Genomic DNA, 25,562 nt, shown 5'->3' with positions numbered 1-25,562 from the left:
CCATAGAGCCCGACGCAGGGCTCAAACCCACGGACCGTGACGTCACGACCTGAGCCGAAGCCAGATGCTTAACCGACTGAGCCACCCTGGCGCCCCAGCCTTCACGCACTTCTGATTATTGGCAACCACTAAAGCATGTCAGGAACCCTGAGTCCACATCTGCAGTGAGGTGCTCTCTCTCTCTTCACCCTCTCCCTTCCTTTCCTGTGGTCCCTCTGATCTCTGTGGAGTCTGTTTCTTTGCCTGCACTCAACAAACATGGGCACCCCTTCCTCTTTCTCCCCCTTACCTGGGACCTCGGGGCAGGCCAGGTTCCCAAATCTACCCCTGCCCATTCCAAGGCCTTTCAGGTCCCCTGGCCTGGAGCAGGGCCCCCTCCTCCATATACAGGCTTGGGGGACTCCTGGATGAGATGAGAACCATGCAGCCCCAGAGTCACGACCAGAGCAAATCTCTCCACTTCCAGGAAGTCCTCCCTCTGTCTTGCCACCTACATCTCGTATCACATGCTGCCCGCCTGACACACAGGACTGTCTGGGTCGCTCACTGCTTCACAGGTGGGTGTTCTCTCACCTACCCTTGACACAGCCCCCCAGGAGCCCTTAACCCCAGGCCCGGGGGCTGTCCTGCCCTTGGATCCTGGCTTACAGAGGCGGGCAGTCAAAGAATTCTCCCAGCGTGCCAGCCCCAATCCCGTCCTGCCTTGGGGTTTCAATCCCACGGGGCGGCCCCAGGGCTGCCTTACACGGAATGATCTGGATGACTCTGGCCTTCTTCATGTTGGCCGGCAGGTTGCCCGTCCTCATGTCCTCCTTCATGATCCGGACGTTTGTCAGTTTCTGCAGTCAAGGAGGACACGGGGTCACAGCTCCAACACGGACTCTCCCGCGCGACTCCCTCAACCCCGGAACAGCACCCCTGTCAAGGGTGCCTGCTGACCCGCAACAACGGCCCGTCTCTGACCCCGGACGCTTCCCGAATGTTGGGAAATGAGAGCCCACGCGTGACGCGCTCCCCTACATGGGCCCCTGCTCAGCTCTGAAAGCCCCCAAGAATTCTTCCCTCTGCGTCACCGGCAGGAGGGCCACCCTGCTTGTTCCGGGCTCAGGCCAGAGCGGGGGTGGTGATTGAAAGGGGACTCCTTTGGTCGGCTGCCTGCCTTCCCACGTACCCTGAACTCCTCCTCCAGCCCGATCTTGTCGAAGTGGGTGGCGGTGCCGTGCAGCGTCTGCAGGTGGTTTTCCAGAGAGGACACGTCCAGCTCGGTGTCCCCGTAGAGGTAGTACTCCAGTAAGGCTTGGTAGATGAACGTGTACTGCATCTGTGGGGAGACCCAGAGCGCCCGCGCCCTCGAGCGTGCCCGGCCACCACTGGCCCGGCCACTGCTCACAGCTCAGCAGCAACCAACTCCATGCTTTGCCAAGGTAGGGAGGTTTGGGAGCAAAAGTCAGATGCACGGCCGTTACCAATGGCCGCTTATGGCCTTGAGTGAGGACCATATGGCAGCGGGCATTACTGAGCACCTTCTCCCTGCCAGGCACTGTTACCCGTGCACCGACAGCCCGGGGGTGGCCCAGGTGTCTGGGTTTGCTCTGTGCAGCTCTCCCCAGGGCGAGGGGCTGGGCTGGGGGAGGGCTACTCACATCTGTTTGAACCATCTGAGGACGCTGGTTGCGGATTCTCGACACGAAGTCGAAGACGTCGACCTTGTGCTCGGCGTGCATCATGTCCATCATGGCATCGATCACTATGAAGGTGCCCGTCCGGCCCACGCCGGCGCTGCCGGGGAAAAGCAAGAGGCCGAGTCGTGAGCCACGGCACCCGCCCCCCCCGCCCGCCAAAGCTGACCTGTGCACCCGGACCGAAGGACACGCTGCCCTCAACTGGGAGACACAGCCCATCGCTTAACTGAGCCTTTGCTTGGCAAATGAAGAGCAAGTCTACGGGGAGGCCACCAGAGGGCACCACAATCTTCGTAAAATTATCTGACACTGTTCCTCTAATAACTAGACACTGTTGAAAGGCATGTCGAAAAAATCTGTCGTAGTCGTCTCACGTGAGGTTGTAATCGTCCTCTCCTACCAAATGCCGTCTTCTTGTTGTGTGTGCAAGTGGAGTTTTTCCAACGTCACACTGGAAATGGCTTTTCCAAGTTCGTTATAAAAAGGAGGCTCCCCAGGCTGCGTCTGTGCGCTCTTGAGCCAAGGCCAGCTCTCGTGGGAGGCACTGGGTCTCTCTCTGGCGCCCCGGCCCTCCTCCCGCGGCTGGCTGAAGCCAGCTGGCCCTTGGGGTCACAGCTGAGCAGTCTCCTGGCCAGGAAGCTGCCCCACTGGCTTCCTGGGTTTGGCTTTCCTTGTGCCGCCGGGATCCCGGTCCCACCCTCCCCCCGCCCGCCGTCCTAGGTACATCTCCACCAGACAGTGGGGCCATACGTGTTTGTTCCCCGGCCCCCAGGACTCAGTGGGCACAGAGCTGCACTCAGCCAACATCTGCTGAAGGAGGAACCCCCTAGTGACCCAGACTCATCTATGCAGCATGAACCACTCCCTCCAGCCCCTGTAGCATTACCCTCTTTAAAAAAAGAAAAGAAGGAAAGAAAGAAAGAAAGAAAGAAAGAAAGAAGAAAGAAAAGAAAAAAGAAAGAAAGAAAGAAAGAAAGAGAAAGAAATCTAACAAAAAGACTCACGACTTAATGAGTCAAGTCCCCCACTTTCCCCTTTGTTTTTTTTTTTTTAATTTTTTTTTAACGTTTTATTTATTTTTGAGACAGAGACAGAGCATGAACGGGGGAGGGGCAGAGAGAGAGGGAGACACAGAATCGGAAGTAGGCTCCAGGCTCCCAGCCATCAGCCCAGAGCCCGACGCGGGGCTCGAACTCACGCGAGATCACGCGAAATCACCCGAGATCTTGACCTGAGCCGAAGTCGGACGCTCAACCGACTGAGCCACCCAGGCGCCCCCCCCCCCCCCCCCCCCCGCCCACTTTCCCCTTTGGGTGGGTGGGAGACACCACTCTCTCCAGTTCGTCTCCAAAACGGGGCTAGGACAGCGGCGAAGACCGTCCCCTTGGGCAGATCCCCTCATTCAGCGGGGAGAACAGGTGAAACGTGAGAGGTCTTCTGGGAGTCTTAGTTCTTTCTCAGATACGAAGTCCGAGAAAATCATCAGGTGCAGGGCCAGGTGAGACACTACCCAACAGGTATGAGAGGGAGGCCACAAAATAACCCCCTGCAAGGCTGTGAGGGTCCCTGAGCCGCTTACAGGACCCCCCCCCCCCACCTGGCCTGGGGTACATGTGCGAGAAGCCACTTGGTCCCCCATGGAAAGGCTGAGGCCGGCTGACCCGTCCTGGCCGCCTCCGTGGGGACGCTGTTCTCAGGGGGACTCGGGCACAGAATGTCCTATTAAGTGATCAAGAACCAAACGCTGAGGATGAGTGTTTCAGCAAGGATGGCCATCAGGAAGTCAGAGCCCCGGGGCGGGGGCCGTGCGTGGCCCGGAGCTGAGGAGATCCTGTATGAAAATGAACTTGGGGGTGGGAAGGTGGAGTCAAGTCCGCCCTGGGTCTCGGGAGCTGACAGCCAGTGTGAGCCTTCTCCCTAACCCTGCTGGCTTCCGGCAGGCCTGCCCTCCTGGCTCGAATTCCTGCCACCACATCACCGCCAAGAGGCAGGCGCCCAGAACTGCCCATCTGCCCACACCGGCCTCTCAGGGGGCCTCAGCCCAGGAGGGGAAGGATTCCTTCCCCCAGAGAGGAGGGGGGCTTTGGGAAGCCCGAGTCGGAGGGCGCCACTGCTTCCATTTACTGTCCATTAAAAACCCGGTGACAGAAGACAGGAGAACGTGTCTTCTGAGTGACGGAAGACAGGAGAACCCGGGAGCCCCAGGAGCTGTGCCAAAGGAACACAGAACCGCAGGGAGACGACCAGGCGCTCAAGAGCGAGAGCTGAGCCTCACGGCCACGGAGGGCGCCCAGTGCGAAAATAAGACGAACGGCGGACGCACCTGCCCTGGGCACCTGTGGTTGAGGGAGAAGGGAGAAGAGAATGGACAGTGGTCGTTCATTGAGATGTCACAAGCACGACAGATCTGGAGGGATGGGGACAAAGCAGAACGGAGCCAGCTCCCAGCGGCTGCCCTCCAACCAGACAGAGGCCATCTCTTTACCTCCCGCCATCCAGGGCGGAGCGGGGCCACCACCACAGGGAGCGGGAGGCAGGGAGCCCGCAGCGGCAGGAACGGTCTTGTAGAGCCAAGAGGACCTGGATGCGGAGACCCCCTACGGCTTCTCCCGCTGAGGGCGTCAGACCCTGGGGCCTGGGGACAGGCTACTGGGGAAGCACCCGCCATCCCTGCTACGGCAGGGCCCCGGATCTCTGATGGGACTCAGGCCCCTCCGGCCAGGCTTGTTCCCGCCTCCTGGAGGGCAGGCCCTGCTCACTAGGGCGTCCTCAGGATCGTATTCGTTTTCGGCTGTCAGAGCCAGGTTCGTTCTGAGTATCTTGGCACTGACGAGGGACAAAGGGGACGAGGGACGAAAGGCACCTGCACACAGTGATACTGATGCTTGGAACCGGCCACACCGGAGTTCGGCAGAAGCGGCACAGAGACTCAGTTTCACGAAGCCTGGGCAAGCACGGGAGCGGCTGACGGGACCCCCAGCTGCGGCCGCACGGCATGGGCCTCCACCCCTTCCCCTCTCCAGGGCACCTGCTGGGAGGAACTCGTAGGCCCGGCAGGTGTAATCCCAAGGATGCCACCTCACTCGACGCACAGATGCTCCAACGTCCCTCAGCTCCCAAGCGGCAGGTCCAGGAGTCTATCCCTGGGCGGATGACAGGGGCCTCCCCTTTGGCCCCCAAACTGTCTTCAGGTTCTAACTGAGCACCCACCGGGAGGATGGGGAGTTTGGCCTGGAGCACTGCTCCCCACTGTGCCTTTGTCTTCAAAAGCAGAAAGGGCACAAGCCAGTCAACCAACCCGAAGTCCGAGGCCTTTTCTCGTACGTGACTTTCTGCACCAGCGGCCACGCTGGGCAGGCAGACATAAGCCCCAGAGGGAGTTAGCCCACCCTCAGAGTCGAGTCCCGGGCCCCTCCAGGACTGTCCCTCCCACTGCAGACCAGGAGATCGCAGCTGGGAGGGGGGACGCCCCGCCCTGGACAGCTGCTCCTGGCCACTATTGGCTGTTCCTGGGCCACGGCCCCCAGCCCCTCTGAGCCTCGCACACTCATGTAGAAAGACTTGGGGGGGGGCTCTCCATAGAAGCATGGTTTCCATCTCTGTCCCCGGAGGTGACCTGGGGTCTGCGGGGGCAGTGAACCTGCCAGAGCCCCAGTAGCACCATCAACCCAGTAGCACCATCAAGCCCCAGTAGCACAATCAAGCCCCTCGGCTTTTGTCTGTTTTAAGAATTGGGGATCCCGCTCAGACGCTGCTGACGGACGGGTCCTGCTGTCACAGAGTGGGCTGAATGTCCCTCTGGCTCTCACCCCCAGGGATCCCCCAAGCTGTCACTAGTAATTGTGTTCACAGCGGGCAGGGGGGTGCTTTCACTATGCCCCTACCTGTCCTTCTGCCCACCTTGGGACCGGCCCAGCCACGAGGGCGAGTCCTCCGGGGGCCCCGGCCCGACGTACCTGCAGTGGACCACTATGGGCCCGGCATGGGCGGGGTTGAGGGCCTTCACTTTCTTCAGGAACTTCAGCATCCCGATGGGGGTGAAAGGCACTCCAAAGTCGGGCCAGCTGGTGAAGTGCAGCTGGGAGACCAGCCGCGGGGCTTTGCAGCCATCGGGGAGCTGCTGCGGAGAAGGGGGACACGTGAGTGGGGGAACAGCGCCTGCCCCTCCCCCAGCATCACGTCCTGAGGATGCTCGCCGCCCCCACCCCTGCCATCTAGGCCCCGGGCCGCCGTGGGTCCACCGGCGGCACGATGGCTGCTCGCGGGGTCCGCACAGCAGGACCCACGGCACCCGGCCCAGGCCCCCGGCAGCCAGACGCATCCCTGAAGCCGACCCTGGAGTTCACAGACCCCACTCGTGAGCGGGGAGCCCACATCTGGGTCTGCCTGCGTAACTGCCAGCAGCCAACACTTTCGCTCCCTAGAGGCTCAAGATTGAGGGGAAAGATGTGGCTGGCCCGTTACAGGACACCCCACCCCACCAGCCCCACTCAGAGCCTCTCAGGTTTCCTCCCCCACAAAGGCCCATGGGTGCGGTTCTCTGGCCGGATCATGGAAGGCTGGATAGTGTATGTGGAAGTGCCTTTGTGTGTGTGTGTGTGTGTGTGTGTGTGTGTGTGTGCATCAGTGTGTCCGGGGGGGCCCCAAGCAGGGGAGAGTAAACACCATCACCATCAAGCTCATCCTCTTCCCTTCTTTGCTGTGGCTTCTAGGAACCTCAGACTCCTATTCTGCCATCTGACTATGCCAATCCCTCCACCTTTGACTCCTGATTGCATGATCTTCTGGTTTTCATATATCTTAAATCTCTATTTCATCTGCTTTGTCCACAGGCATCTGTGCCTTACATTTTTCTAGGCAGGGATGGGGTAGGGACAAGTAGGAAATAAAGGCAAAAAATACTGAGCAGGTGACAGATCAACTTTTGAGACTGTTAAAAAAAAAACCTCACTTCATCACTTCAGTGTGTGACATGACATCACGTGACTGAGTGGGGGACCCCAAACCCCGTGCCCCCATGCAAGTGACCTGCCTTCTTCCACCCAAAACAGTGACTGGGGCCCAGGAGCATCCAGAGCTGTCTGAAGACTAGGGGTGCACCTGTCTCCTCCCCTGTAGACCCGACCTCAGTCCACGAAAGCCCAAACCCACCCCCACCCCCACCCCCGCACTTCCTCCCGACTCAGCCCCCCCTCGGCCAGAGCTGCTCCAACACTGAGGGGAGGCTGTGGTGGGGGTGAGGCTCTTCATGCTAAAAATAATGACACGTGTATTTATTCTTGACCCTGCTCTCTCAGAGGGTTGCCTTTCCAGAAAGTTGGTAACTCAGAACGCTTACCGACTGTATGCAGAACTTCCGGATGGTGTAGTCGACCAGAACCACACAGTCCTCCACGCACACGCGGATGTTTCCGTAGGTCCAGCATCCCTGGTCCGGCCAGTACTGATAGCATTTCTCCTACGTGGGGCAGTTGAAGAGAAAGAAATAGGTCTGGGGCGCCCGGGTGGCTCAGGCAGTTGAGCGTCTGACTCTTGGTTTCGGCTCGGGTCACGTCACGGTTTGTGGAATCGAGCTCTGTGTTGGCCTCTGTGCGAGGAGCCTGCCTGGGACTCTCTCTCTCCCTCTCTCTCTCTCTGCCCCTCCCCTGCTCATCCACATGCACTCTCTCTCTCAAAATAAATAAATAAACTTTAAGAAACAGTAAATAAGTCTGTGTGTGCCCTTCAGGCACATCAGCACCCTCACCCCCTCACCCCCCCATCAACACAGGGCCTCACACACACCAGGTTCCCTCAGACAGTTCCGGAGCTGGGAAAGAGCACTAGGAGGTGTGGAAGCTGGGAGACTGAGGCCACAAAACAGCCCTGAGCCTATACCTGGGCCCCTGTCTGCTTTCGACACCAACAGAGGCTGGGCCTCACGGGAGGACGGCGTGTCCCCAAACGCTTCCCACTGGACTCAGCAGGGTGTCCTTCGGCTCGCGGAGGACAAAGCTGGCCAGCCCACCGCGGAAGAGGGGTCAGCTTAACGCTCCCCACTTATCTCCGCCTAGGACAAGGCAGATGCAGAAATCTGCAGAGGACGGGCACCCCGCCACGCAGAGCCCCACCTCTTTACCTTCCCTCCCTCGGAGCTACAAATGGCTCCATTCGGGGACAGAGCGCAAGGGGCCTAAAGGGCAACAGTCTTCCGTGAACACGGGGCACAGGAGTGTGTGAGGACCCACCTATGGGGGCCCAGATGTGCTCAACAAGCCTTCTAAACGTCAGACAGACAGGGTGCCTGGGTGGCTCAGTCAATTAGGCATCCGACCTCGGCTCAGGGCATGATCTCACGGTTCGTGGGTTCGAGCCCCGCGTCGGGCTCTGGGCCAACAGCTCGGAGCCTGGAGCCTGCTTCGGAGTCTGTGTGTGTGTCTCTCTCTCTGCCCCTCCCCCACTCACACTCTATCTCTTTCTCTCTCTCAAAAATAAACATCAGACAGTTTATTCTGGAAGCTGCTCACAAGTGGCACAGCTAATAAGTCACGAGGATTAATAGTCTTATGAAAAAAGGCAGCCTGGCACTTACCAGGCCCGGCATTTATATTACGACACTGCAGGACAACTTCCCCTCCCTACTCCAGGGGATCTCTGAGGTGCCTTGAAGAGAAACAGTTACCCAAAAGTGCTAATCTGGGCCAGTCCTGGCTTCCTGGGGACCCTCGAGGACCTCCTGAGATTCTCCCCTTGAAAGACTCTGGCCCGGGGCCCGAGGGCTGGTTCCGAGGCCCCCATAGGGCTGTGGGTGTGGACACTTCTCCACCCTCTGACCTCTGGTCTCACCCGACGCCCAAGGTGCCCTCCCTCCGGTCAGATCACGAGAAGTCAGGGCGACCGCATTTCACAACGTTCAGCCAAGATGTTGAAGCCGGGAGACAACGAGAAGGGTAAGCACTTAAGAAAAGGGAACTCTACTGAGAAATGGTCTCATCTGAAATGGTCAAAATCAAGATACAGAAGAGGCCGGCTCTGAGTCACAAAAATGGAAAAATCCAGTAGGAGGCTTCAGAGAAAGATCGGAGATAAATGTCGAGTAACATGACGACGGCGGCGGGGGGGGGGGGGTGGTGCAGGGGGGGGGGTGTCTGAGTCTCCCTGGGTCGCATGTGTGTAAACAAGCCCCCTCCCCCACCCCCTTGCAAGTGGCAGCTGTGGGGCCGCGGGTCCCAGGGGACCCAGGGCTCCCGCAAAGCTTTGGGGGCCGGGTCTTGCCAAGGCATCTGCTGAGAGTGTGGGAAGGGTTCAGGGCTCCTGCCTGGAACCCCCTGTCTCCTGTCACTCTTTCCATCCACAGGACAGGATTCGCCCCATGAGGGTGACCCTTTCCAGCTCTGTCCCAACCGCCCTGGTAACAAAACAAAAACTCCATCCTACTCAACCGGAAACAGTGACTGGAGGCTTTTTCCTGTGCTTTTTGGAAGGCATAAAACAAACCAGTGATGGTGGCACGGGGGGAGGGGAGGATTCTGCCTGAGGGCCAGTGTCTGCCTAGGGCCTCAGCTGAGCTGCCCCAGCAGGCCGCCTACTTCCATCCCGGGGGACAGCCCTTCCCCTTTCCCTTTCCCAGATCCCAGCTGCCTGGGGGTCCCCTGCCACTGTGCGAAGACAGGGCCAGGGTGGAGACCAGCACCGCGTGGGGACATGGCAGGCCCAGACAGGGACCAGGAGGACAGATGTCTCCCACCACACAGAGCCTCCCTCGCCCCCGGCCAGCCCCCCCTTGTTCTGGGCCTCAAGCTGGAACATGCTAGAACAGCGTCCCCCTGTCTGGCAAGCTTCCTTCTAGCCTGCGATTCTTTCATGCTGGTGAACACTCACTTCTGAAAACCCAGGCCCTGCTTTCGGCAGAGAAACCCTCCCCGGGCCACCTGCCTCAGACTGTCACCGGAGACCCCAGCCCGAGACCCCAGCCCAGTTCCCTGACCCATTGCCAGCGGTTCTGGGGGCACTAGAGGTGCGAGCCCAGCCGAGTACTCCTGGCTTTATGATCACGTCACCCTGCCCCCGGAGCTTCTCTCGGGCTGGATTTGGTCAAGTTCCCTCCAGCCTTTCAGACGTGGTGCCACTCCTGCCCCCACCCTGACCTACACCCAAGGGGGACTGCTCCTCCCTCTGGGGTCCCCTCCTTCCTGCTCTAGAAACCACCATCACGCCTTGCTCTGCCTTATGCAATACGGGTCTGTGCCCCTTAGGTAAAAAGTCAATGGCTGGAAGGCAGGAGAATGGCTCCACGTGCCCCAGCCCCAGATGCCCCGCCCCTCCAGTGTCCCAGCCCCAGATGCCCCACCCCTTCCCAGTGCCCCAGATGCCCCGCCCCCTCCCAGTGCCCCAGCCCCTGAAGCCCCGCCCCCCCAGTGCCCCAGCCCCAGATGCCCCGCCCCCCCAGTGCCCCAGGCCCAGGCCCCTAAGTCCTTGTCTGCCTGGCTCACTTGGCCCTCCCTGCTCATCAGCCCTTTCCTCTCCGTTATTTTTTATGTCACCTCCTGGCACAGTTTATGTTTATTTGCTTTCTGTTTGGCGCCTGCCCCTCCCAGCGGCACTTAAATCACAGGAGGCGGGGTTTGTGTGCTGCCCCCTGCACACTCCCCTGCGGCCCCCTGTCCAGCAGAGCAGACCAGGAGGAGTATCTGTCCCCTTAGGACGTGAATCCGCTTGACCTTCTTTATAGAGGCTTCAAGTTCCTCTGGTGTCCGTGCATTACGTTTTAAATTAGAAGTAGCTAATTAAATCCACATTCCTTCAGTATACCTTGTGTTTCAAATACAGTTCTCTAGTCTGGATAATAAGCAGGAAATCCACTTTGATTGGTCGGCCGAGGCCCACCGTAGCGTATGCCCAGCACGCTGAGCCTCTGAGTGCTGAGCTGCACACGGCCAGCACCGGAGAGCAGCCACGCTGGGGCTGGGGTGGGGGGCTCTCGGCTGAAGAAAGAACTAACCCTGTGACATTTGCGTGTCGCCGCCTAGAGCAGTGAGATGCTTGGAACACAGAATATTTGTTTCGCGATAAAAATGCTGTGAGCCCCTCGTGTTTTTTTTTTTTTTTTTTTTTTTCGTCTTTTTCTGCAGCGATAAGAAGGGAGAGGGATAGGAAAAGGATGTGGTGAGCACACCCCCAGCCAAGCCCCAGAAGCTTAAAGAGTAGAGTCTGTGAGTCAGAAGGCTTGGCTCACCTCCTTCCTTTCTTTCAGGTTCGTCAACATGACAATGGTTGCAGACTTCTGTTCCCAGATCATTCTCCAGAAGTCATTAACTGTCTCCTGTTTAGGGCCTGTATGCAGAGGAGGAGCCCAAAGTCAGACCCGAAGAGGGTCTCTGGCCCCTGTCACCCTGGCCTTGGGGCCCTGGGACCGGGCTCCTCCCAGGCACAGAAGGGCCGACTGGCCCACTGGGGAGGGGGTGCGGCCTCCCCGCCCCACCGCCCACACCCCTGGCCACCCCCTGGGGCTGGGATGTCCTTGGGGAGGCACACAGCAGCGTCCAGGCGGTGACCCCATTCGCAGGCAATCAAGGGTATTCAGATGGGGCTGGGGTCTGAGCCTGCCTGTCCAGGGGGCCCCTCAAAGCCTCGGCACGCCAGCACCCGCTCCAGAACTGCACGAGGGTCTGTGTGTGCATGACAGACAGACGCAGACAGAGACGCAGACGGGCTGCGGGCCGACCCACTCACCCTCCACGTCTAACCCCCTTCCCTCATCTCTCAGCTGCCCTCGCAGCTGGCGATGATTCAGTGCCGTCCAGCGGGGTGTGGGCTGAGGTTCCTGGGGAGCGGTCTGAACCCAAGACAAAGCGTCCCCAGAAGAAAGTCCTCTGCCCTTTGCCCTCCTTCCTGCCTGAATGCAGACACAGGGCCTGGAGGCGCAGCCATTTTGTGACCCTGAGGGAGACAGTGACATGCCACGGAGGGCGGAGCAGGAAGATCAAGAGGTCCCTCTCCTTTGAGCCACTGCCTGGGCCCCGGGCTGCCCCCCCCTCTCACGGGAGAGAGACTCCTCTATCCGTGTCAGCTGATGTCTGTCGGGTTCTCTGAGGCTGTACTCTGGGTGTATGCGTCTGTGTGCTTCCCTATTTCCTAAGAGATGTACATTTTTAATAAGCTCTCAAGTGATTCCGACGTGCGCTGAATTTGGGGACCTGTTGTCGGAAAGACTGTCGCCTGCGAGGGAGGAAGCCCGCGAAAGCCGCTGTGGGCTCCACGTCCCCAGCCACCTCTGGGCTGACGGATGGCAGGTCAGACCTCGTCCGTGCAAAGTGGATCGTGTGCAAGGTGAAGGGCGCCTGCGAGGCGCCCCCGGGGGTTAAGGCCTTGATCTGATAAGCGACTCCCTCCCTTCCCCAACCGCCTGGAAACAACCGCAACTGGGAGCCACACCCGAGCTCGGCCAGCTGAGAGAGGTTCAGGGTTGTCTAATGAAAGAATCAGCACGTTCAAATGATAACCGTTAACCTACTGGGTGCCCTGTCTTTGCACCATGCATGTGAGGGAACAGGCATGTGTCTGTCTGTCTGTCTGTCTACACGCATGCTTTGCGTGGATGTACGTCCAATGTGCCGGCTACACCTACTTATAAATGATGACACCCTCCCCTGGCTGCCCGACCGCGGAAGGGGGACCTGGGCTCTCGGGCTCCAACTCGTCTGTTCTTTTGAAGCTCTGTTTGTACAACACGCTTCGTCATCTCGTGGGGCAGAGCTTTGCGAACGAAGGCACAGAATGACCCGAGAAGGCCTGCTGAGAGGCACATGTGAACGTAGCACGTCTGAGCAGCTCCCAGGACATGCTGACACTCGGGGTCAATGGAGCGCCAGCCTCGAATCGCAAGGCTCTGTGAGATTCGGGACACCCCCGCGTGGCCTGTGCTCAGGGACAGCTTGGACAGACTGCAAACAGGCAACACAGACAGGGCGGTACAGGAAGCCCAGGGGAAGCCTCGGGATTCCTGGCAGCAGATAAGGACCAGGTAGCCTCCCACATCATGTTACCAAAATCCCGTTTTGAAAAGAACAGCAAGAAGCTTACCTTGAGCCGCTATGAATTTATTCTTCTCCTTGTAACCCTAGAAACATAAAATCAGGTTTGTAATTCTTCCTCGCTTTCTTGGCTGAAGGCGTTTGCCGTTGTGGTTTGGAAAGTAACGCGTATCAACCACGAGAAAGTTGGAAAACACAGAAATAAGAAGAAAACTCACTAGTCCTTTCGGAGCCAGGGCTACTTTTGTTGGCCCCGCCGTAGATTTTTCCTGGGAATACTTTCCCAGTCGCACACGCACACACACAAGCAGACACACGTTCAGATACTTTGAACTGGTTAGTAAGTACAAATTCTCCTATGTTGTATTTTTATGATAATTTTATAATTTATATTAAACGACATTTTAAGGTTCACTTAAAGTGAACGCTTAAATCTTTTTATCTTTATGTTTATTTTTGAGAGAGACAGAGAGAGAGACAGAGAGAGGGAGAGAGATAGACTGTGACCTGGGGAGGGGCAGAGAGAAGAGAGAGACAGAATCTGAAGCAGCCTCCAGGCTCTGAGCTGTCAGCACAGAGCTGGACGCGGGGCTCGAACTCACGAACTGTTACATCATGACTGGAGCCGAATTCGGGTGCTTAACCGACTGAGCCCCCCGGGCGGCCCAATTAAAATGAATTCTTAATCCATTGCATTATGGTTCTACCATAGTTTGTTTAACTGATCCTTCTTGTCCTATTTGGTCAGTAATGTAACGAATGCTGTAACAAACATCTTTGTGCTTATCTGTTTCTTGAAAATGAATCCCTGGACAGATGCTAATTCAAAAGCCCCGGGCGACTCTGTGCTCTCTGCGCTGTGGCCAAGCTGCCCAGGAAGGTTGTGACCCGGCCCCAGAGAGGAAAGTCACGATTCACACTGAGTCCCCAAATGGTGCAGGTGTGTGCATCAGGCCCGGCCGGGGACAGGAAAACGGCAGACTTACATCTATGTACGAAGCATTAATATAGTCTGAACAGGGGGCTCCATCCACTTGGCTCAGAATCACCCTGGAATGATCATCTGTTTAGAAGAAAACAAAAAACCATGATATCAGGATAAGGAAATCACACCTGCCATACATTTCTTCCATCTACAGCATTAAACACGGCACCTGACACGACCGGGTCTTGCGTGGTGATCACCGGGACAGAGGACGCGTCCTTTTCAGTGTCCTCATGAGCCCCTCTGTGTCATGAGGATGGGAATACACCTGTTTCACTGAATGAGCACTGCATCTCAGCACTGAGGACAGTGCCCGGCCCTAACCAGGTGTCCGGTAAGACCTGTGGGCTGACAGCAGAGGCATGAACTTCAGCGTCCAGGAGTGGGGGCTGCTGGGCCTCACATAGAAACAGAACAGCAGCACGTGCTGGGGCCCCGCAGTGAGATCACCATGTTCTCCGAAACCCCAGCTGGGCCCCCGTGTTCACAAGGCCCTTGCGCACTGAGGAGAGCCCCGGACGGAAGGGCTGGGGTCCACGCTCCCGGGCTTTCCAGGGAAGGGACAAGCCGACTCCACACCCCGATCCCCATCCTTCCAGTCGGCCCTAGGGCTGGAAGGTGGGTGGAACTCACGCTGACCTGAGCTGGGCCTGGCGGGCCACCTGCCTGGAAGATTCTGGCCTGCTGTACAAGCAACTCTCTAGTGAGGGGGCTGACCACAGAGAGCTCTGTGTGGGTGTGTGATGTGTACTTCCTCCGTGTGGGGGCGGGTGGTGTGCAGGTGTGCGTGGTAGGTGGGGGTGCGGTGTGTGTTTTCTCTGTGTGCGTGGGTCTCGCGTGTATGTGTTTGTGGAGTGTGTGTGTGTGTGTGTGTGCACGTTTGGGGAAGTTTCAACCAGGGCCCCCACTGTGACCTTGGTGGGTCCTCGTCACTCCTGCCTTCATGGCCCCTTCCTCCATAAAAGAAAAAAGTAAACATTTTATTTTACAACTGTGTTATTAGTTAGTATAAAGCTTACTGTAACCAGACTGGATTATGGTGTTGTTTTTGTTTTTCTGATTTTAAAGGAAATCAGATGGTGTCATGGGCCCTTCAAAGTGTCATGGCCCCAGGCCTGGGTCTCCTACTTCTAGCTGTACAACAGCTAGCGGAAATACTGAGGATGACCAGACCGGGCCCAGGGCCAGGGTCAAGAGTCAAAGCTGCTCCAGGGGTGGCTCACACAACCCCGGGCACGGGGCTTGGGACAGAGTGAGCACTCCATATGTATTTACCGCGTTCTATCGTCCTGCTTTGTCCTGCTTTACCCCCTGCTTGTCCCCACAGGTCTGAAACTAACTGAGACGTGTGTGTTTGCGGGGTGGGTCTGCGGCAAAGGAGCTGTTGTCTTCCGCATACTTGGAAGGCGCCGCTGACCTCAGACACCTGTTGACTAGACACGGTATCGCTGGGCCCGATCTATCCTGCCCCCAGCAGCAGAGGCCACTGAGGCTTTCAGGGAAAGTCATGGCTCATATGGGGCAGCCAGGGTGTCAAACCCCAAGCGTACAGCCCGATGGCCTCCTCTACGACACCCTCGTGCTCAGGGGCTGACAGCCCTAAAGCAGATACGGCTCCGGCTGAGCATGTGTGAAGCCAGTTGAAAATAATTTGGAACCATTTTACGCTTTGAGAACAGCTATAGAAAGCCGAGGGTAGAAAATAGCATTCTGGTTAGATTTAGAATCTTGCAGTTTCGGAGAGCTTCCTGTCTTTTTATTCTGAAAGTCACACTTCACTGTCAAAACATTATATTTTGAAATTATTGGCTGTTGCTGTTTTTTTTTTCCCAGAGTAGAGGATGCTGTCTCCCTACCAGTCACCAAGCTTTTCCGAAGCCCAGCCTCATGGACACGCCAGGCATCTTGTTCTCTGTCATCCAAGCTCCCTAGAGCCATTTCCATGCCTGGGTCGAGGGGTTTTTTAAAAATCTAGTAAATTTAGGGGTGCCTGAGTGGCTCAGTTGGTTAACCAGCAGACTCTTGATTTCAGCTCAGGTCATGATCTCACAGTTTGTGAGACTGAGCCCCACATCAGGCTCTGTACTGTCTGCTTGGAATTCTTTCTCTCTGCCCCTCCCCCGCTCGCTCATGAGCACTCTCTCGCTCTCTCTCGTTCTCTCTCTCTCTCTCTCTCAAAATAAATAAACTCACTTTCAAAGAATTTTAAATAAGGTTTTTAGTGAGTAAGAGGCAAATGGGGGCAGGACCCTAGAAAAGTGCTGGGGCTGGGTAGGTAGGTCCTCAACAGATACATTCAGTAGGCCAATGCATAAATTAAATTAATTAACGAAGCTAATTAGTCAAACTAATAGTAGATAATAATACTAATTTGCAAATATCCCGATTTTTATTTGACACAAAATATCCCAAAGATCCCCAGCCTCCCCCACGGTTCTCCTTTCCCTCGAGCTGCTCCAACCAAGCGGCTTGCCTCCCTCCTTCTCTGATAACCCACCCCAGATCCAGCGGCCCTCCCGATTGGACCCCCACTGCGTGTCCAGAGTCTAACCCTGGCCCAAGCCCCTCGTCACTGCACAGCTTCGTGTCCCATCTCCCTGCGGCTCCCTTGGCTGCCTACGCAAATGCGTTTTAGCCGAAAGACTATTTGGTTAATTTCTCATCGTAGTTGGATCATAGTCTTATAGGGGCCTTTGGAAAAAAAAAAAAAAAAGAGGTGTCAATCCTATGCTTGTAAAGTGCAAAAGAATTATTTCTATTAAGTGCTAAGAGTCCAGAGACCACACAAATTGGGGGGACCACAGCTTCTTGTGCCCCTGAAGAGACAGACTTAATTCCAATCCTAAAAATGCCACCAAGTGGACTGAGGCCCACTGCACAGGCTGGCTCCCTTGCTTCCACGGAGGCTCTGTCTGAGAACAGGGAGATTCTCTGGCCTGGGGCTCAGGATTTAAACCCTTCCCGGCTGCCTTTCTGTTAGCCTGATGGGCAGAGCCCACAAGAGGGGTCCAGCTGAACGAAGAATACTGCAACCCTCCTTGGCCAGCTGACAGCTTGGAACATTCAGGTTTGTCCTGGCACCAAGGTGGGCTGTGAAAGGCACCCCCGGGGCGAAGCCTGTCCAGCCACATCCCTGGACAGATCTGTCAGCTATCTGGCCCGACGGCCTCCCTGGACCCCACACCCCGCAGCCCATGGCCCCGTTTAGCTGCTGGCGTTGCTAAGCCCTCCCACAAAGCTGCCAAATCTCTGCACATTTCTCATTCTGTCATTTCTGCCCCTGGTCTGGGGGACACACGGCTGGTGGCCGAGAGCACTGAGTCTGAGATGCGGAGATGCCCAGGGCCGCTGGCAGCACAAGACTGCGGCTCAGGACTGGGCCCAGGAGCAGGCCCCTGCCAGCCTGTGCGGGGGGCACTCCCCTGGGCCCCTGGGCAGCCCAGGTCTCAACATCGAGCGCAGGCTTGGTGGCCAGACCCACGACAACAGAGGTGGCCTGAGCCCGCTGTGGGAGACGGCCACCTAGACCTCCCTGGACAAGCGCCAAGCAGCGGTGCTGGCCCGGGCCCTCGTCCCCTCGTCCTGGGACTGTTATGCTGCCCGGACAGGTACAGTCCCCAGGAGCTACAAAGGAATGTTGAGTTTACTCCACACGCTACCAATCATGCAGAAAAAGTAAAGTCTTACTGGGAAGGATGTTGGGATATCTGTTTTTTTCTCTATTTTCTTCTTTATTAGCCAGTTCAAAAGTTCCTTGTATGTGTCCAGATGGCAACGACTAGAAGAAAATACACAGTTAGCACTAAACGTGATGAACACAGCGTTTACGTCCACTTCGCTAACGGGCACAGGAATTAAGGAAACCCCGGCCTAGCAAACTACGTGCAGTCCACCGCCCTCCCTGCCCGGCGGGCTGTGCCAGGGGCCGGGCAGACACGTGAGGAAGACACAGGCCCGCCTGCCCTCAGGGCGCTCTCGCCAGAGGGCCAAGTGAGCTGTGGACGTGGTGACGACCCCACCGTTGGGCCCTCAGCTGCATGAAGGCGGGGACTTGTCTGTGCACTGTCACCAAAGCCCTGGGAGCCACAGGTCCTGCCCCGGAGCAGGGACTCCACGGATACTTACAGACTGAGCACAGGAGAACTCTGGAGCAGGAGAGGGCAGAGCAAGGGCACCTTGCGGAGGGGCTGTGGAGGCCAGCTGTGCCCGTGGGGCTGGGCTCGGGGATGGGCAGAGGATGTTCGAGCAGCTTAGATGTGGGCCTCCTGCTTGAGAGGCCACGCGCTCGCGGGCCAGCGGGTAAGGTCCAGCTGGCCTCTTGTGGGAAGCCCAGACTCCAGCCCCAGCCTGGATCAGCGCAAGATCCCCAGGGGTCCTGTGTGCGCACCTGGCTTCAGGAACTCTGCCCTATCCCCCCCGCCGCCTCGGATGAGGACACCGACGTGTGAGACGCTAGCTAGCACCCTGTGACTGATGTGTGGCTCCGTGGACACGAACCCGGCTGACCCTGGGCTCCCTGACTTCTACTGATTCTAGTCGTCCCCCCGCATTCGCTGGCTGCTGGGACGCCCTCCGCACGTACGCAAGCCCCGTGCAGTGCACTGTGGGAAAGAGCCTTTTGAACCCCCAGATCACGGCCTTCAACGTTAACCTCAACGTTCACTGGACTGGGGAGGGGACACTGGAATTCGAGGAACGAGTGTCAATATTTACCAAGCCGCTGAGATGTGCCAGGCACTGGAGGAGGAGTGGGTCACCTGCCCCAGGCCATAGCTCAACCTATTACAAGAGGACACTAGCATCACCCGTTTTCCAGATGAGGAAACTGGCCCCCAAGGCTGCTGGAGATTTGTCCAGGTTCACCTGGCTGGCAAGCGGCAGGCACCAGGGGAGACCTTCAGTCTGGCCTGGAGCCGGCCACCAAGACTCCCCTTCTTCAAGTGTGAAGTCCCCGGAAGACGGGGGCAGACCTCACAAGTGCTGCGTGGCCCTAGGCTTATTCACACCATGAGTCACGAGGGCCGGACTCACCGCCCACAGGGGCCCAGAGCCTCCCTCTTCTGGGGCGGGGGGCTTCTCCCTCGCAGACTGAGCCCCTGCCAGCCAGTGAACTCTTTCTTTTGTTTTCAGTTCACCAAACTGGACGGCCACAAGCAGAGAGCCTGGTGGGTGCCTTGGGGTCAATGCCTTCTCTACCCAAAATTCTTGCTTCTCTCTCTATCTCTCTCTCTCTCTTTTTTTTTTTTTTTTGTTAATGTTTATTTATTTTGAGAGACAGAGGGAGACAGAGCATGAGCAAGAGAGGGGCAGAGAGAGGGAGACACAGAATCCGAAGCGGGCTCCAGGCTCCGAGCTGTCAGCACAGAGGCCGACGCGGGGCTTGAACCCACAAGCGATGAGATCACAACCTGAGCCGAAGTCGGACGCTCAACGGACTGAGCCACCGAGGCGCCCCTCACAATTCCTGGTTCTTATCAAAGCTGTCTTGACACTGATTTTCTGGACCTAACCTAAACAGAGAACCTGTGGCAACATTCTACAGACTTCTCTCTTTCTATACTCGAAAGCTTTTTTGTCCTCACCCCTGAGAATAAAAACGAGGTATAACACTGTAATGGTGGGCGCATGATGTCATGCATTTGTCTGAACCCACACAACGTACCACACTGGAACCCCAGCTCTGGACGTCGGTCAGTTAGTGACAATGAGTCAACATCAGTTCTCATTTGGAACACACGTAGGGCGTGAACACGGGACACTGTTGATTTGGGATACTGTGGGCTAAGGGGGAATGCTGTACTCTATGCCCAATCTTTCCCTAAGCCTAAAACGGCTCTAAAAATTAAAATCTATGCAAGTGATTAATTGAAAAAGAAAAAAAGAACCCAAGAAACCTCGGAAGGTGGGGTGGCTACGGTGCGGTATGTGGGGAGGTTGGAGGGTTAGGTGTTGAGGGGGGACCCAGCTCTGCCCATTCCCGCAGTGGCCTGAGACCCGGGATATGAAGTTGGGGTGGCGATCCCGGCTTTTTGGGCTGTGCGGGGGGCCACTTGGGGTGAGGCCAGGTGCTCTGTGTAGAAGGCATATCTCCGTCTCCAAGCGCACAGAATGACTGCCACCCCTCACTTTGTCCCGCTGTCAATCTGCCTGCAGACTCGAATCTCCGAGCTGCTCAGTGGGCACAGGGGAAACGGGGCAGCACCCGGGGAGGGCTCTGCCGCGACCGGGTCACCCCCACAGCGCTGAGCGGGAGCCGTGCAGGTAGTGATCGGTCAATAAATACCTGGCAATTGAAGGTGCAATTACATAAATTGGCCGAACAGGGTCGGCTGGTGTGCTTGCTTCTGGAGGTGGGATTTCATCTCGGTGAGCACACACAGGAGCCACAGGTCACGTCCCTGCCCCTTCCTCCCTGCTCTGCAGTGCTGGGCAGGTGGTAGCCAATGAGAAGAACAGAGAGCAGCCAGGTGTGGGCTGGTCCAGCATGCTCCAGGGGTCGGGTCTGGCTCACGCCTCCCCTGCGCCTTTCTACAACACGCATGCTAGGGCTGGGGCAGGGCCCCTGAGCTGGACAGACTCTGTCTGGGGAGGGGGTGTTCCTGCCCTGAATGGCACTCACTGGCCGGGGTTTCACTGGGGGGCCTGGGAGAGCCTCTGCTGGGATGGCACTCTATCATGGCGGGCGGAGACTGTGAGACTGGATGTCCCCAGGAGTCGTCCTAAAATGCATGGCAGCCCCAGACGCCTCTCCTGCAGACACTGGGCGAAGCTGGGCACACATCTGCCTCTTTTACGTGTTCGGACAATCCTACGGGGACAGGCAGCGTCCTTCTGGTACAGGCGAGCAATCCGAGGCAGGCAGAGGTGGAATCAATGGACCAAGCAAGCGCCCCAGGCTGGTAAGAGGCAGGTCGGCCAGCATTCACGCCTCGACCATGCCACCGAAGTGACCCAGGGCCAAACTCCTTCAGCTCACGGATGCTCTGGGTCGGCAATACACAAATGTCCAAACTCGTTTTGAGACTCATCTGTCCCTTTCATCGTCTCTGGGACTGGAACTCAGGACATCAGGCGAGGAGGAGGAAGAGGGGAACAGCTGTCTAACTCAAGCGGGGTCATCACAGAGCCAAGAGTGGGCGGGTCCTGGAAGTCTCCAGGGCGCTTAGGAGACAGAAGTCACACAAACACGGCTTGAGACACAGCCAGCTGAGGAGCGCATGGGTCGCTTAGTCAGGGAAGCGTCCGACTTCGGCTCAGGTCGTGATCTCACGGACCGTGGGTTCAAGCCCCGTGTCAGGCTCCGTGCTGACAGCTCGGACCCTGGAGCCTGCTTCAGATTCTGTGTCTCCCTCTCTCCCTGCCCCTCCCCTGCCCGTGCTCTGTCTCTCAAAAATAAAACAAACAAAAAAGACAGGGCCAGCTCTCACTGGCGAGAGCAACAAACTGGGGTTCAGAGACTACAAGCAGCTTGTCCCGGGTCCCCCAGCGCCGGAACCAGACCCTCCTTCCCTCTGCAGATCTACTCATCCTTCACTGCCCGGACGCCTCCAGTGGGCAGCTGGACAGGGCAGGGCAGGAAGGGTGACGTACTTGCTTCGGGGGCAAACTCTGAAGTGGCACCATAAACCCAGGAATCGAGGTAAAATAATATCCAAATGCAACATTGAAAAAATTTTAAATTCAAAATTGAGGCATGATGTCGAAAACACCAAGCCTTTAAATAATGCCAGGACAGGTGACGGTGGGGTGACAACTCATGGTGTAGCCTGGGACCACGGGAGAAATCAGTCGGAATGATCTTGTCTTCATTTACTATTTCATTCGGCATGGATGGCCTGCATTAATTTTGATATTTTGGGGGCGCCTGGGTGGCTCAGTTGGTTAAGCATCCGACTCAGGCTCAGGTCACGATCTTGCAGTTCGTGAGTTTGAGCCCCGTGTCGGGCTCTGTGCAGACAGCACAGAGCCTGGCTGGGATTCTCTCTCTCTCTCTCTCTCTCTCTCTCTGTCTCCCTTTTTCTCTGCCCCTTCCCCACTCTCTCTGTCTCTCAAAACAAATAAACAAACAACACAAAAATTTTTTGATATTTTTGAATAATTGAAATACTATTTATCCCGACTGAGCTGCTCATGCCTGGGGCAGGTGCGTCGCCTGCCTGACCCTACTTCCAGCCCTGCTGCGTTGGAGTCGCCCTCACTTTATTTTTTTTTTAATTTTTTTTTTTTCAAAGTTTTTTATTTATTTTTGGGACAGAGAGAGACAGAGCATGAACGGGGGAGGGGCAGAGAGAGAGGGAGACACAGAATCGGAAACAGGCTCCAGGCTCCGAGCCATCAGCCCAGAGCCCGACGCGGGGCTCGAACTCACGGACCGCGAGATCGTGACCTGGCTGAAGTCGGGAGTCGCCCTCACTTTAGAGATCTCAGCGGAGCCGGCTGGTTCTGACTCACGGTCCTCCTGCTGGCAGAAGGCCGACCCCCACGTCCACGCGGGGAAACACAAGCACAAGGGGAAACAGGACAAGACAGGAGGGGACAAAGTCACACCGCTGCCAACTTGGGTAGTTACTGTGAACGCGGAGAATGAACTTCTCTCGCCAGGCTGACAGATTGCAAAACAATACTGCGTCGAGCTGTCTTTCAAGATGACCTAATTTCCCCAAAATAGAAGACACATTTGGAAACAAAGGGAAGCAAGGCAAAGGCGGGCGAGGCTCATGTTAAAAAAATAAGCAAAGTACCGATGCGACGCTCCGTCACCTCCCGTGCCCTCGCGGGATGCTTCCGTGTGAAAAGCCACGCGTCTGCTGGAGTGCCGTCTCTGGATTAAATAGCTACACCGCACGCCGCTGGTTATGCGGCCCGCTGCCCAGAGCCCCTCTTACAGGCCGGCTTAGAGGCCGGCTGCCCAGACATTGGCCCTTGTGCCAGGGCCTGGGGGGGGGGGGGGCAGCAGGCTAAGCAAGGCGCGGTCAGCGTCACCGGCCTCTCTTTGGGGCTCAACGCTGAGCAAACGGCTGCGTGTGACGTGAGCAAGATGCACAGAGCTCAAGAGGAACATGGTCAGGGGTAAACACTGAACGGCTAGACCCCAGATGAGTGTCCCCGGTGTCTCTCTTACCTGCCCCCCCCTCCATGTGCCTCCCTCTCTCCCTCCCCCCACCCCCCAAATCTCCGTCTATCCAACAGAGTCACAATTCACAGGACATTGACGGAAACTTGAATCGCACGAGGCGAGGCGTCACGGACGCACCTTCGTGGTTTTTGTGGAGAGCTGGGGGAATCGGCTTGCTCCCGTGGGGACCATCACAGTTGGTTAAAGCCGTGCTAGTTGGCTGCTGCCGTTGCCAGGTCCGCAGAGGCGATTCGCCCAGAACGGCAGTAGCTGGGTGATGCCCAGGAGAGGCTGGGGCACAGGTCGAACCGAAGCCCGTGGCCCCTCAAGCGGCCCCACGGCTGTTTAAGTCACGCCACGAGGGTGGTTCGCAAGAGGGACGTTTCCTTCACCCGCGAGATGCACGAGGTCTCCGAGGCCCGTTAGAGGGTCGGGGGGGTGGGCTCCACCGCTTTCCACACAGAACTGTCACCCTGCCGCCCGCTCGGGCCCTGGTCTTCCACATCAGGGAGACCGCCGTGTCCCTATCATGCTAGATTTTGGGACTCGGCACTCAGAGTGTCTGCGCTGGAAGGGGCCTTCGGGAGCCTCTCGCTCGACCGTCTCATCTTACGAATGAGCAACGAGGGGCGTGCGTGGACCTCGCAGGAGAAGCCAGGCGTCCAGAAACCCCTCTGGGACAGTGTGGTGACCCACGCGGGTGTGTGCGGTCTTTGGGACGATGTGCCCTGAAATGCGGTGCCGCGTTTCCCAGGCCCCGACCCCACGACAAGAACAGCAAGGAACCTCCAAACTCACGTTGAACTCCTCCCGAAAGCGCTTGCAGTCATCCGCCGACCGGACGCGGATCTCCTCCTCCAGGTGTGCCACGGGGATGGGGAAGTACTTCTTGGGCCCGGAGGGGGACCTGCTGAGAAGCATCACTCTTTGCTGCTCTGTGGGACCAGAAGACACATGGGGGCCACTCAGCCAGGTTTCCGGATGGCTGACTCATGAACCCGACGGACCAAGGGCACCCCGGAGGAATGACACAGCCAGAGGGTGGACGGTGCTCTCCGAGCGGGGCCCCGCGCAGCGGAGCGCAGAGGTCTGCCCCCTGCGATAACATCCACACCAGAGGGGCGTCCCTCTGGCCCGTGTGACCTGCTCTCACCAACCACAGTCACCTCGTCTTCCAGCTCAGCCCCCAGCCCCTGCTCCCTCCACCAAGGACCCGGGCACTCTCACACTCCAACTCACTTTTCCAGGCTTGAAATAGGGAGAAACGATTGCACGCTAATCAGTACGGAAGAATAACTTTGGTTCAGGCGGGAAAGACAGGGAATCGGTTAGGATATGCGTCTCCCTCAGCCCTGTCTCCCTTGTGACAAATAGTCTGCTTGCTGAAACCCCACAAGCTCCAGAAGAAGTAAGAGAAACCCTCCTGGGGGCTCCTGGGTGGCTCAGTCAGTTAAGCATCTGACTTGGACTCAGGTCATGATCTCGCGGTTCGTGGGTTCGAGCCCCGCGTCGGGCTCTGCGCTGACGGCTCAGAGACTGGAGCCTGCTTCGGATTCTGGGTCTCCCTCTCTCTCTGCCCCTCCCCTCCTCAAATAAATAAATGTTTAAAAAAGAGAGAGAGAGAGAGAGAGAGAGAGAGAGAGAGAGAGAGAGAGAAACCATTCCTGCTTTGTGGGGAGCGGGCAGGGAGGCACTGACAACGAGGACGGGCCTCAGGAGAGATCCTTCCATCAACTCAGAGTGAGACAAAAGGAGAGATCGCTGGCAGGGGCTTCTCTTCCTGCAACGTGACTGATACTCTTGACAAAGTCCACGTGAACACTCTGCTGTCACTCCTGCAAAGGGCCTGTCCCCACCTGCAGAGCCTTTCTGAAGCCCAGCCAAGAACTCCTCACAGGGCTCGTTCCTCTGAGAGCAGACGCGTCAGAGTGAGTCTGGCTGGGCCTCTGGGCCTCGCCAGCCACACCTTCTTCCCTCCCTTTCAGGGCTGTTGAAACGTGCAGGGAGCGAGCTGGGGCAGGAAGGAGGCGCCCGCAGGCCACAGCAGCACCGAACGAGGTTCTCGGTGACGTTCAGGTCCCGCCAGCACCCCAGGACTGCCCTCCAGCCCCTTGCTAGGTCTTTTGGGGCTGACGTTCTTTTTTATCATCTGGGGGTCGATTCTACAATTCTGTTTGAAGGCTGACCGTACGTTTGCTCCCCCAAATCATGGAACTATTAGGTAGCAGGCTGACTAGAGGAAGTCACAGTCACTGGTGTGAACCAATCATTCTGAAAGTCTCTGCCTCACCGAACTTTCTCAGCCACCTGCACTTGTGGGGAAGAGAAACAGTGTGCCTTGTAAGTAGCATTGAGGCACGGAACTGAGCCCAGAGCCTGAAAGACAAGGCTGGGAATGCCCTCCACGGGGACCTTCCCTGCCGCACACGTTGGTGGATCAGCTCTCTTCCAGCGTCAAGATCCGAAAACGGTGCGAATTTCAGGCGAGCCCTTTAGAGCGTGAACCAGGCTGTCTCATCGTAGGGTGATTTTAAAGGGCTTCCTGAAAACTGTTACACGTCAAAACCCTGTCAACAGGGCAGGATGTGAACAGCGTTTCCAACAAAGCCACAAACGGAAAGTCTCCAATGTCTGTTTCATGGCCGAGGGAAAGGAGAAAAGTTTTGAAATGGTAAAATTCTACCATGGCAAACGCCAGCATTACACCGGGTAAAGGGAGACCCAAGTCTCAAAGGCGAAGGGGTTTAACGTTGCAACTAAGAGGCGGA

At 57.2% G+C, this 25,562-nt stretch overlaps 1 protein-coding gene across 8 annotated transcripts in view; it reads right to left on the bottom strand.

The window, feature by feature from the left end:
- PTPRE (protein tyrosine phosphatase receptor type E) overlaps positions 1 to 25,562 on the bottom strand; it is a 97,888-nt gene that overhangs the window by 12,873 nt on the left and 59,453 nt on the right. For 6 of the 8 annotated variants that reach the window (XM_042907618.1, XM_042907619.1, XM_042907624.1 and 3 more), the window contains 10 exons: positions 23,593 to 23,729; positions 17,367 to 17,457; positions 13,681 to 13,757; positions 12,744 to 12,780; positions 10,897 to 10,994; positions 7,021 to 7,140; positions 5,639 to 5,802; positions 1,644 to 1,779; positions 1,172 to 1,321; positions 746 to 839 (listed from right to left, as the gene is read on the bottom strand). In XM_042907618.1, the coding sequence (XP_042763552.1) occupies positions 746 to 839; positions 1,172 to 1,321; positions 1,644 to 1,779; positions 5,639 to 5,802; positions 7,021 to 7,140; positions 10,897 to 10,994; positions 12,744 to 12,780; positions 13,681 to 13,757; positions 17,367 to 17,457; positions 23,593 to 23,729 (1,104 nt within the window). The other 2 variants (XM_042907617.1, XM_042907622.1) reach the window with 2 other exon arrangements.

The sequence above is a fragment of the Panthera leo genome, chromosome D2 (assembly GCF_018350215.1).
Source record: "Panthera leo isolate Ple1 chromosome D2, P.leo_Ple1_pat1.1, whole genome shotgun sequence".
Lineage (NCBI taxonomy): Eukaryota > Metazoa > Chordata > Mammalia > Carnivora > Felidae > Panthera > Panthera leo.
This window is presented reverse-complemented; position numbering and strand designations above follow the sequence as displayed.